Below are 13,406 nucleotides of genomic sequence, written 5' to 3'. Positions count from 1 at the left end.
TTGTTACTTCCAGCTATTTAGGAGTCTTTCCTCTGACTATGTTGCTTCCAGCTGTTTATGAGTCTTTCCCCTAAATGTATGTTCCCTCCAGCTGTTTAGGAGTTTTTTCTCTAAATATGTGTTGCTTCCAGGTGTTTAGGTGTCTTTCCTCTGAGTTTGTTGCTTTCAGCTGTTTCGGAGTTTTTCCTCTGAGCTGATTAAATTTGACATGATCGACGTAAAAGTGACCGATGTCTGAATGGCAGAATGCCATCACTACAACACACTGATGAAGTAGCTACTGTAGAGGTTTACATACATGTACCTTCTTTTCTTTCTTGCCTTACTGTTCCAGCTGAGCTCTGTTTATTTGTCCTTCCCAGTGTGACGGTCAGTACATCCCGCTGCCCAGCCTTCAGGGCATCGCCGTGTTAAACATTCCCAGCTATGCAGGAGGAACCAACTTCTGGGGCGGCACAAAGGAAGATGATGTGAGTACATTTACAGCAGATATTCTCTCTGTTTTCAGCATCCAACTGGGACCATGTTTGCAGAGTAAAAGAAGCGTTTTCACTCCTGGAGCTAGAAACAGGCCATCCTGGTTTGACGTGACCCCGATGGCCTGGAGGTGTGGGGGGGGGGGGACGACCATAGAGATATCTGTGCTTGTTTGTTTAAGGCTCGCAGCAGACGGGCTGCAGAGGGATCGGAGTGTCTCTTTGCAGTCGCCCCTCAGCGAGCCCCTGCAGAGGTTACCCTTGGACTCACGCTTGCATTTAGTTTGTGCATTCGGTGTTATGTAACTGTTGTGTTGGACCTTCAGGAAGCAGCAGCAGGGGGAGGGCGTTTAGATGAACTTAGTCATCATGCACGCACATGTATAGCTGAAGATTCCTTTATTGTCTTTGCACAGTGTAAGATGAAGTACAAAATAAGACAACACTATGAAAGTACAGTAAGAAATGTGCAAATATTTAGTAGAAAAAATAGAATTAACTGTTACAACAAAGGAATGGCTTATTCTTTTAAAGATAGCTTGTTGGTATATTCAAAACTATAAAAACTGTTGGGCACTTATGGATATTGCTGAACATATACGAAAAAGTAATGGCTTAAGTAGTGCAAAAATTATACACAAGGTGCAATTGTATGTAAACATGTAATTTCAGTAAATAATTATAAGGTGGTAGGTGCAAAGGTGTAAATATTTTGCAGATTTTGCAAATTAACAATAAATTGAGTTGACTTGCTCGTAGGAATTCGTGTCCAGACGGTGTTTGGGAGAGTTTATGCACAAGCACACATGCACTGACAGCAAAAGAAATATTATTTGACATATGTTGTTAAAATGCACATTACTGAAGGATTTCTTTCAGGATTTCTTTATAAATGGATCCATCTAGTGGTCGTTTCCCCACATGACAGCTCAGAGTATTCAGTGTCCAGCAGCTTATTTAGCTTTTTGCTGAGTCTGTCTGTGCACTCGGGCAGATGCTTCCTCCTCACTTGCTTTGACCTTTTCATGCACAGTTTGCTGGCAGAGATCGATATCAGGCACGTTTGGAGCCTCTTCTGTCAGAAACAGCTCATTTTTCATTTGAGCTAAACTGAGCTGACAGAGCAAGAATGACAAAGAATGTTATAGCTAAATTAAAGGATATGGCTCCTAATATTTAGTATTTATATTTTTGAAAATATCTAAAGGCTGTTTTTCTAACCTATTCACACACTACAGTTCGAAAGTTTGGGGTCACTTAGAAATGTCCTTATTTTTGAAAGAAAAGCAGTTTCTTTCAATGAAGATAACATTAAATTAATCAGAAATACCGTCAAGACCAGGGGTGTCAAACATGCAGCCCGTGTTCCGAAATCGGCCCCCCAGAGGGTCCAGTCTGGTCCGCAGGACGACTTTGTAAAGTGTAAAATTTACAGTGAAGACAATAACTGCAGATTGTAATTTTTTTCTCTCTCTTTTTTTTGTTTTGTGTCGTGTCATTTGTCTCATTTTTTAAAATCATTTTGTGCCTTGTTTTTTTTTTTTACTATTTTGTCTTCTTTTTGCTGTTTTTTGTCTTTTTTGTCTGACTGTCGATTGTCTCAGGTTTTTGTTGTTTTGTTTCTGATTTTTGTCGTTTTGTGTTCCCTTTTTGTCTCGTTTGTGTTTTTGTCTTATTTTAGTCATTTTGTGTTTTGCTTTTTTCATTGTTTTGTGCAGTTTGTGTCGTTTTGCGTTTTTTTGGTCTTACTTGTGTTGTTTGTCTACTTTTTTGTCATTTTGTTTCTCGCTTTTTCATTTTTGCTCTTCTTTGTGTCATTTGTGTAATTTTTTTGTCTTGTTTTTTCATTTTTAATTTTTTTGTCTATTTTTTGTCTCTTTTTTGTTTTGTTTTGTGTCATTTGTCAATTTTTTTTGTCATTTTGCATCTCATTTTTGTCATATTTTGTCTTGTTTTTGTTGTTTTTTGTCTGACTTTTGTCGTTTTGATCGTACAGTAAAATCCTATATCATTCAGTTCCAGATACCTGTGACTAAATGTTTTGTGCCTTTGTAGAAGCACTGTGATCTGTAAGTTATAATGTGTACATGATAAACTGAGGCATAAATTCAGCTTATTTTTCTTAGGAAATTTCAGGTTGTTCTTAATGTTTTGTAAAAAGATAATTCCTTAAATGTGAACATTTTTAGAATGTACTTTTTTTTACACTAAAACAAAGGAAAAATTTGGAGTTGTGATTATTTCTAGGTCATTATGCTGTGATTTTATTGGTCCGGCCCACTGGAGATCAAACTGGACTGAATGTGGCCCCTGAACTAAAATGAGGTCCAGACATTGTTAATGTGGTAAATGATTATTCTAGCTGGAAACAGCTGATTTTTAATGGAATATCTCCATAGGGGTACAGAGGAACATTTCCAGCAACCATCACTCCTGTGTTCTAATGCTACATTGTGTTAGCTAATGGTGTTGAAAGGCAAATTGATGATTAGAAAACCCTTGTGCAGTTATGTTAGTACATGGATAAAAGTGTGAGTTTTCATGGAAAACATGAAACTGTCTGGGTGACCCCAAACTTTTGAACGGTAGTGTGTCTGTAAAAATAATGCAACAAATCAGGCAGACAGGGTGCCAGAAAAATACATTCAAAAACAGTGAATATTGTAATGTTCAAAAACTGTAAACAAAAAAAAAAAAAAAAGAAAATAGTGGCAAATATCTGCAAAGAAAGTATATTAATTATAATAGTTGATTTAAAAACAATATTAGAGTTTAATTTGATGGTCACACATTGTGAGTGAACAAGTTACCATTTGTAAAAAAAAAAAAAAAATTTTTTAAAGCATTTTATTATTTGTTCTGTTTTTACAGTCAACATGTAAATTAATACTTTTCTGTGATTATAATAGATATTATCTGTAATTTACCAATACAGGTACATTCTGTAAAATAACATTTTAAAAAAATGCCTTCACCATTTTGCAATCCCTGATAAACATATTTTGTAAATATCTGTAAAAGAATAAAGTATTTTGCAAATTTTATTATTAAAACTGGTAATAATTTTGTTATTTTAAAAAATGTGTAATTTTATGGTCAAATGTTCTTAAAGGACAAATTAGCATTCAGAAAAAATGTGATCGTAAACATCTGTGTTATTGACAGTTTTGGTTTGATTTTGTTTTTTATGTGTTTTTATTGTGGTTAACGTGAAAATTAATACTTTTATTCTGTGATTTGAACAAAATAGAGAATATCTGTAAAATATCAGGATTTTTTTTTTTTTAAATTACAGTTAAAATCTGCTAGCAAATGTTCCTATTTTTTACTGTTTACACTCTGTGATATTAAGTACATTGATGAGGCTTATTTAAAATTTGCATGTTCAATATAAAACAACTGATTTTTGGCCTCAGACACTGATTGGAAAATGAATATTTTGTCTTAAAATCTAAAATATCACCAATCTGATCCTTAAAGAGAGATCAGACTTATTATAAAGTTCCTAATCAGTGTGTAAAACATGCACATTAGTTCCCTAAATCTGATTTCCACGTTGTGCAGATCTTCTGTGCGCCGTCGTTCGATGATAAGATCCTGGAGGTGGTCGCTGTGTTCGGCAGCATGCAGATGGCTGTTTCCAGAGTCATCAAGCTGCAGCACCATCGCATCGCACAGGTGAGAGGATGGAGAGAAAACAGCCTGAAGTTAAAATAGGTTTCAGGATGTGTGAATGTAACCTGAGCCTCTGTCTGGACCAGTGTCGGACGGTGAAGATCACCATCCTGGGGGACGAAGGCGTTCCCATCCAGGTGGACGGAGAAGCCTGGATCCAGCCGCCGGGAGTCATCAAGATCCAGCACAAGAACCGAGCGCAGATGCTGACCAGAGACCGGGTGAGAAAACCAACAACTTCTCCTCACCGTGTCTGATTTACCTCAAATTTCTATAGCACAAAATGCAGATATTTATGAAGATATCTGTGAAATTTTAGATTTATATATCAGTCACTTTCAGAGATAGAGTTTTTTTTTAAAACTGCCTGTGGACACACTTCAAGCACCTTTTTTTATTTAAATTTTTTGGAATTTGAGGCTTTCAAATGACAATATCTCAGGAACTATTAAAGATAAAAGCCTGAATTTTCACCATTATTTCTCATTATGTCATTGATTCAGATTCTATAATATCATACTAGTAGATGAGACTGAGTTGAAATATGAAAAAAATTGAATCTACCTTGAAAAAAGCGAATCTTTGAGCTCATAAAAATCAAAAAATTGATAATACAGATGTCAACTGGTGATGTTATCAGGACCACATCAGGCTACATGTCACAATAATACAAAACTAAACATATAGAATAGTTTTGAATATAAATATTTGGTCACAAAAATGTAAAGAAAGTTCCTTACTTTGAATTTTCTAACAGATTGAGCAGGTTTGAAAGTTAAAAAAGTATCTCATAAAACATTTCATATATTAAACTAAAATTTCCCCAATGTCTTTATAAATATTAATATTTTATGGCATAAATTTAGCATAAAATGTGGATATTTATGAAGATATTTTCATGTAAATCAGAGATATGTAAAATTATTTTTAATAATCTGATGATTTGAGATGTAAGAACCTTCTTGCATGTATACATTTAATGTCAAGATATATTAATCATTTTCTAAGTTATACAGTTTCCTACTAAGTTTTTTCTATAACTGACTGAGCAGATGTGACAAATTGCACCTCAAAAACAAAAATATCACTGGATGCTCTGATCCAAGTAACTCCAAATAGGTTCTCCAAATGTAAATACAGGATTTTTTTTTTTCAGAATGCAGACACATAACTCCAAATCTCCAGATATATAAAGCTAAAATTCTACAGACACCATTTTAAATATCCAGAGTTTATAATAAAAATTAAGTTTCAAGCAAATCAGAGACGGTCGACCAGAAGGATGCTAATGATTTGAGGTAAAATGACTCTTATTTGTGTGATTTCTCTGCAGGCGTTTGAGAACACGCTGAAGTCGTGGGAGGACAAGTTGAAATATGATAAGCCTCCTCTGCGTCCTCATCTTTACCCTCAGCAGTCTGTGGATCTGGCCACAGAAGAGGAAGCGTCGCTGGTGCAGATGTGCGCCAGAGCTGCTGAGGAGCTCATCACCAGGTAGACGTGGCGCCATGGAAACATCAGCTTTTCCTCCACATGTTCGTCTTTCTTTAAGCCTGAATCTTTCCCCTGTGACTGTCTGGTTGCAGGATATGTGAGGCTGCGAAGACCAACGGGCTTCTGGAGCAGGAACTGGCTCACGCCGTCAATGCTGCGTCTCACGCCATCAACAAAACGCACCCCAAGTTCCCAGAGGTTAGCCGTTAGCTCAAATCACACACAATACTCAGTTTCACAGCGCTGGTTTTTGTACTGCTGCATTTTAGAGCTTAACATCACTTTCTGAACCTTAGAACACACCGTCAGGTTTGAAAGGCGTGTTATATTTTAAAATAAACCAAAATTACACCATTTGTCAGAGCATGAAACTGCAAAAAAGCAGATTTTCACCCTTTATTCAAACTAGTAATGTGTGACGTGCAGTTCTGTGAGAAAAAGAAAGCTTAAAATCCGAAAATCAACTATTTAGGAAAATCTGAGAAAAATATCATTTTTTGCATAATAATTTGGAATGCGGTGTATGACTGGGGGCACTTGGGGAAATATTGCAGATGTGAATTCCAGATTTTTCAATTTTGCAAAAATAAATAATCAAAGAAATCCTACTTTTTCAAAATAAATTATATATCCATACTTACACTGCTAAAAAAAAAAAAACACATTTCTGAGTTCCATAGAGGTGCAGGACTTTATATTGCAGTAAAAAAAACTCTGCCCAGGCTACGTCAGAGTAAAAATGTGACAGTAAAGTTAAAAAAAAAATAAAGTGCTTGGAAGTCAGAGGATTACGATTTAATTTACTGGAAGAAATCTTTTAAACTGGACTGCTGCTTCCTCAAAAGCTGCACTTTCAGTTTCAAGGCTTTTGTTGGATACAGAAAATACTGAGCAGCCGCTAGAGGTCAGTAGAGTCAAGCTAAACAGGTTCTACAATCTGTCGATCTCGCATGTTGAGGCTCACTGTTCCATTTGCTGATGCTGCAAAAGCTGGGATTTGGTGCTTTTTGGCTTCTAAAAACAAAATGACATGACGTGATCAGAAATAAAACTTTGACACATTGACTGGTGTGATAGAATTAAGCACCTGCAGGTCGTAGATTAAGATTAAAACAGCTTCCAGGATTGTTCTATATGTTCTGTTTCCACTGTTCGTGTGACATTACACTAAATATCTACTGCCTTCCTTCTCCAGAGTCTGACCAGGAATACAGCGATCGAGGTGGCCAGTACTGTCAAGGCTCTGTACAACGAGACCGAGTCGCTGCTGCTGGGCCGAGTCTCTCTGGTCAGTTAGTATAGCAGAAACCTTTGTTTATAGCATTTCATTTCATGTGCACTATTTCATATTTTCATTTCTCAGGTGTCATATCTCACCTTCATGTATAACATTGTCAGTCTAATGTGCAATATTTCATTATTCCTATCTCGTTTTTCAGGTGCATTATTTCACTCTCATGTGTGATGTTAGTTATTATCTCAGTATAATTACCAGCATTACTTCTTACTGTTCTGTTCTAGTCTTATTTTAACTGACTTTATTTTCTTTCAGTAATGTATCTTACTTTTATCTTATTGCTTTTCTGCTTTTTAGCCACTGCAGTTCTTATTTTATGCCGTTTTGTTTTTTTCTGACCAATATCTGGTGCAACAGTTTCCTTTGAGATTAATAAAGTTATATCTCATTTTACCTCATCTTTCATCTTTATGTCACCTTATCTTAAAGTTTTATCTCGTCTTATCTAATCTTAAAGTTTCATCTCATCTTATCTTTAAGTTTTATCTCATCTTATCTTTAAGTTTTATCTCATCTTATCTTAAAGTTTTCCATCCATTATCCATACACCGCTTAATCCTCACTAGGGTCATGGGGGGGGGCTGGAGTCTATCCCAGCTGACTCAGGTGAAGGCAGGGGACACCCTAGACAGGTCACCAGTCTGTCACAGGGCTACATACAGAGACAAACAATCACTCACACATTCACACCTACAGGCAATTTAGAATGATCAATTAACCTCAGCATATTTTTGGACTGTGGGAGGAAGCCGGAGTACCCGGAGAAAACCCACGCATGCACAGGGAGAACATGCAAACTCCATGCAGAAAGATCCCGGGAAAGCCGGGACGCGAACCAGGGATCTTCTCACTGCAAGGCGAAAGTGCTAACCACTACACCACTGTGCAGCCCATCTTAAAGTTTTATTTCATCTAATTTCATCTTAAAGTTTTATCTGATCTTGTAGTTATTTCTCATCTAATATTTTCTCATTTTATCTCATCTCATCTTATCTTAAAATTTTATTTCATCTAATTTCATCTTAAAGTTTTATCTCATCTTGTAGTTATTTCTCATCTAATATTTTCTCATTTTATCTCATCTCATCTTAAAGTTTTATCTCATCTCATCTCTTCTCATCTTTCCATTGAAGTTAATGTTTCCGCTGTATTTAAAGCATGATTTTGTTCAATTTTATTGCACAATTTCGTGATCTTATTGTGATTTTTCTCCCCGTTTGCAGCAACTGGACCCCCCAGAGGAGGAGCAGCTGTCCAACGCTCTGCAGAGTGTGGAGCTGGAACTGGGCAAACTGGGAGAAATCCCGTGGTTGTACCACATACTGCAGCCCAATGATGAGGAGGTAAGAGGCCTCAGCAAACACCTGCATGCACACTGTGTGTAATATGTCTGTAAAATACGTGACGTTAGCTAAAATCCATACATACTGTAGGTGCTGTGGTGAGAAAAGTAACCGAACCCTTTGGAATTATCTGCTGTGTTGTCAAAGTATACCATAAAATATTGCCAGTGCTTCATCTACAGTACAACTGACACCCTATATCTGTTTTAATATTAAAATTTTCCAGTTAGTAGGGAATATTCCCACAGCAATGGCTCATGTTACCCACAAATTCTAATAATATCCTAAAGAAAACATTTTAAACTAGTGACTAATAACTTAACATTTTCACTGCAGCATTCAGAGGATTTATGGAGAATGTTGTCAGGGTCACAGATTCTGTTAAATGACAACAGAGAAAGAACAGCCTCAAATGTTTATTAAGGCCTCCCATGATTTTTAGAAATCTTTCCTATAATGTGACATATTAACAAAGGTGGAACATTTTGCCTGGAGTATTCTGTTGATGTTTTGGGGAAGGTTTTGAGGTAATGAAAAATTCTTATACCAAATATTTCCACAGTGTTGCATGAAGGGTGTTTGGACACAACAGTAGAAACACAAAACATTATTAAAACGTCTTTAGAGAACATTTTGCTACCTTTGAATAGAACATTGTGGGAACTAAACAAGAACATCTAGCTAAAAACATTATGAGAACTCAAATTCTAGCTGAGTTAGAGGTACAGTGATTTAAAAGAAAATTTAAAGTTGCTGGAAAAGACATCTCAGAAGACTAATAGGTAAACTCCATTAAATTTCTTACATTTTGACTCTAAATTTAGACTTTATTGAGACTAATATGAAGTCAGCTAAAGCTAAAGGCTGAAAGGAATCATTGAAGCTGGTTAGCATCTCTGTTCATGAGTCTAACTTACACAAATCATTGTAACGGTATGAAGACAGATAACAGAATATCCTTCAGAAAGCTGCTATAAATATTTGGACTGTTAAAACTGAGGCTGAATGCTTTAGGAACAACTCACAGCATTCAGTAAAAAGGGAGCTGCATATTAACACTAAGGATTGTTATATCCTTCATGCACGGCGGCAGCAGCATCATTATTTGGGCTGATACAGCAGGAAAATGCTCTTCATGATGTACTGTACATGCTAAAAAATGAAGCTGAGACGAGGCAGCTCCGTGAGAAACAAATGTCTGAAACTCCTCCTGCAGCTGTTTGATTTAACTGATGCTAAAGGAAATTAATGAATCCAAGGGTTCACTTACTTTTTCCACCAGCAAAGCCGACTCTTAATAAAAGATAACAAGTCTATGTGTTTTATTAGCTTTAGCACGTTGTGTTTGTCTGTTTTTGTGTCTTAGATCAACAATAAATCCACATTTTATGACCAGTTAACACAGAAACACAGCTAATTGTGGCCGCCGTGCTGTTCGTCTTTAGTGTAGCATGACTCCAGGTAACGGGAGAGTTGAGTAGCTAAATGAAAGGCTATAGGTTGACTGTGCTTATGTACCAGGACCACACTCTGGGTTACGGCAAGAGAAACAGTCGCAGCAGCATGTTTCGCATAGTGCCCAAGTTCAAGAAGGAGAAGGCCGCCAAGAAGACAAGTCCTCAGTCAGGTAGGGATGTTTTTACGTTTACATCAGTGCTAAACAGGATGGACAGACTGATTAACCCTCTGAACCCACAAAGCCTGCTGCGGGTTTGAAAAGGTATGGTTTCATTTAACAATCTGACTAAAATTACACCATTTATCAGAGTCAAAAACTCAGATTTTCATATGTTGCTTGGATCCAATAGTAAAAATAACCAAAAAAGAAGCTTTAAATTGTGACATTTCATTGACAAAATCATGTTATTTCACATGTCTTAATTAACATGATGCATAAATAAATACTTTTAATTAAATAGATGCTGTAATAAATGTTAAAAAAAAACTGTAAAAGAAACTGTGAAATCAGAAATAACTTTCAGATTTTCAACTTATTTTCGTGTGACGTGCAGTTCTGTCAGGAAAAGTCACCAAATCTAAGCTTAAAATCCTAATATTTTAGGAAAAATGTTTTATTGTACATGCTTCATTTAAAATTAGCCAAAAATAAATTGCCTGTTGCAACTACATTTGGTAAAAACTAAAAATTCTGTGCTCTTCGGTGCAATTGTGAAGCTATGACTGACTCAGCTTTGACCAGCAACTGATAAAAAATGTTATCAATATTCGGCTGAACTGCAGGCAGTATTTACACAAAGCAGACAGGAGACGATAAGAGACACTGAGACGGAAAAAAAACCTATCTGGATCAATAAAATAAATGTAGCATGGCTTAAAAACAGTAAACAGAGGAGCTAGTTGTTGGAAGATACATTCAGCATGGTGAAACATCTGTCTAGAGTTGTGAAAAATGGCTCATTTGTAGACACAAACATTTTTTCCAGCATCACTAACATGCTGATTCCAGGTTTTTTGCATTTTTTTGTAAAAATAATCAAAGAAATTCAACTATTTCTATGATTTCACACTACACACAATAAAATACAAGATAGCAAGAAATCTAAGAAATTCAACTGAAATATATTTAGTTGTTAAGATTTATGATGTTATAACTTGTCAGAAAGACTTTTTTGGAGGTCTATGTGGAGTTTCATAGACATGCAGGACTTTATATTGCAGTAAAAAATGAGCTCACAGTGAGGAAAAATATGAAAGATGCAAAAAAAAGGAAACTGCTTGTGGGTTCAGTGGGTTAAATCTGCTCAGATTAGGAATTTAACACATTATAAAACTGTTTGCCTCAGATTTTATTTACTCTTCATAACAATTATTGCCTTTTATTAGAGAAGATGGTAGCACTAAAGTGGATTTTAATCAAGAAATAAAAGTGTTGATTTGTTGGATGATAGTTGCAGCGACATGAATCATTTCTTGTGGTCAAAACATCACATGTTCATTAAAAACTTTGGGATGATTAACTGGAGTTGCCACCATCCTTGGTCCTTTTGAGCACAAAACATCCAACATGGCTCCACCCAGAGTCGCTATGGTTACCGTCCACCACGCCCCCCCTTCACCGCCATCATGCTGCTCTCCATACGTGAAGTTGTAGAAACACAGATGGTGGGTGTTTGTTCGAGGTTTTACATCCCAACCATCGCCTCCCCTCCATCCACATCCAGCTGTCAACATGTGTTCAGAAAGTCAGGAGTCTGTGCAGCGAGGAGAAGCCTGCAGGGAAATCAACGCAGTTTTATTGAAGAAAAGTTCGTTTAGATGCTGTCATTTAGCGTTGCTGCAGGCCAAGTGGGTAAACAGGAACAGGACTAATAAGAATCCAGCAGCCTTCCTGTCATCGTGGGCTGGTTCCTCATTCATTGGGCTGCATTTCCTGCACAGGCTTCCCTTCACCTCCTGCTTTTTCTGTTTGTTCTGACGTTAAACGATGACGTGCATGATCCCAGCCTTGTTCTAAACCAACCTTCATCCTCCTTCCTCCTCCTCCTCCGCCAGCTGCAGCCGCCGCTCTCTCTCCTACCTTTTCCATTTTCCCGCCATCTTTTCCTTCAATGATTCACCACGATTTGTTGCCCATTTGTGAGGTTTTTTTGTGTGTGTGATGACATATTCACATCTGCAGCCGTGTTTCCATCGTTTGTTTCTGTCTGTATTTTCAAGAGTTTTTGTTACATGATCATACGTTCCACAAGGCTTATTTAAAAAAAAAAAAAGAAATTAAAAAAATAGGAAAAAGCTTCTATGAACTCAAACATAGTTAATATAGCAATGATTTTTTTTTTTAAAAACTAATTCATAAAACTGTTTTATGCTTGCTTGAAGTATTTGGGTTTTTTTCAAATAGGTTAAATATAATGTATATAATGAGAGATTTAAACACCTATTCCAACTACATTCTGACATAAAGAACATTTATCCAGACTATTTAGCTGTTTCTTTTTTTGTCTTGGTCTCCAAATAGCGTAAAAAAATGTCCAATAATTACAACTTTCCTGATCTGAAGCAATTCCTAAAGAATTCTCCCTATTTTTTTCCTCGTAAATTGCACAAATGTTGTTTCCACCTGGTCAAGTTTTCTTAAGCGGTTGGAAAACCTATACAGCCCTGCTATATATTATGGCTGTAAATGATTCATCACGTCCTAAAACATAGTATGTCAAACGCAGGGTGCCAGAAATACCAGGATGTCCTGCCACATCCGGTTGCATTTTGCAGTGTGCATGCTTTTCTGGTCATTCCTGAATTCCTGCTCAGTTGTGAACTTAAAAAGCTTTTTGGATGAAGGTGAAACGTCTTAAAGAACCAGAAAGAGACGTTCAGCCACCTTTTACTGAAGAACTTTGAAATACTGAGGCTGAGAGTCTGCACAGGCGTTCTCTTCTGGACATTCTGACCCTTCATTTTTGAAGGATACGTCACATTAACGCTATCTCACTTACGTTCAAGCTTAAGATACAGAAAGCAAACATGATTTCACACTGCAGACTGTGATACAAAATTGTGACAAGATTTTTTAATTGACATTTTGGTGCAAACAGACAGTCTAGGCAATGGAAATACAAATATTTCCAAAACAAAACACTCTACAAGAGTAATAAAGCATAAAATACAAAAAGATGATAAATAAATCTGAATGCTACAGGGAATTAGTCATGTACTAACAGCTGTCCACGAAAGAATAGCATATTTCAATTATAATATTACAATAATACTAAGTTCATTTATAGAGCAGCTTTTAGAAGTAGAATTTATGAAGTGGTTTACAGACAGGACAAAAAAGAAAAGATAGAAAGAAGAAAGAACACTGAACATTAGATGGCTGGTTAGTTTAAAAATGGTAAAAGATTTTCAAAATAAATTTGTACCACAACACCAGATAGAATAATAATAAAGAGCAAAATAATAATAAAAAAATAGAAGCTGTAACCATAAACACGAGACTAAAAATGATAATAGTAGTAGTAATAGTAAATAAGTAAAATAAATATACAGTGTAAAAGACAATGAAAATTAACAAAAAAATACATGATGTAAAAAAAAAAAAAAATCAATTAGATGTTAAAAAAAAATCCAAATCAAAATAGAATTGTATGCATACTGCAC

General features: G+C 36.1%; 1 protein-coding gene across 10 annotated transcripts in view; it reads left to right on the top strand.

Moving 5' to 3' along the window:
• The window catches only part of dgkh (diacylglycerol kinase, eta), a 95,899-nt gene that overhangs the window by 71,155 nt on the left and 11,338 nt on the right, over positions 1-13,406 (top strand). For 8 of the 10 annotated variants that reach the window (XM_055015611.1, XM_055015617.1, XM_055015614.1 and 5 more), the window contains 8 exons: positions 363-470; positions 4,041-4,154; positions 4,238-4,372; positions 5,485-5,645; positions 5,738-5,843; positions 6,841-6,933; positions 8,166-8,285; positions 9,807-9,912. In XM_055015611.1, coding sequence (XP_054871586.1) covers positions 363-470; positions 4,041-4,154; positions 4,238-4,372; positions 5,485-5,645; positions 5,738-5,843; positions 6,841-6,933; positions 8,166-8,285; positions 9,807-9,912 — 943 coding nt within the window. Of the gene's footprint in view, positions 1-362; positions 471-4,040; positions 4,155-4,237; positions 4,373-5,484; positions 5,646-5,737; positions 5,844-6,840; positions 6,934-8,165; positions 8,286-9,784; positions 9,913-13,406 lie in introns of all 10 variants that reach the window. The other 2 variants (XM_055015615.1, XM_055015612.1) reach the window with 1 other exon arrangement.

This window comes from Amphiprion ocellaris, chromosome 11 (assembly GCF_022539595.1).
Source record: "Amphiprion ocellaris isolate individual 3 ecotype Okinawa chromosome 11, ASM2253959v1, whole genome shotgun sequence".
NCBI lineage: Eukaryota > Metazoa > Chordata > Actinopteri > Pomacentridae > Amphiprion > Amphiprion ocellaris.
Note: the sequence above shows the minus strand (reverse complement) of the source record. Positions and strands in the feature narration are given on the sequence as shown.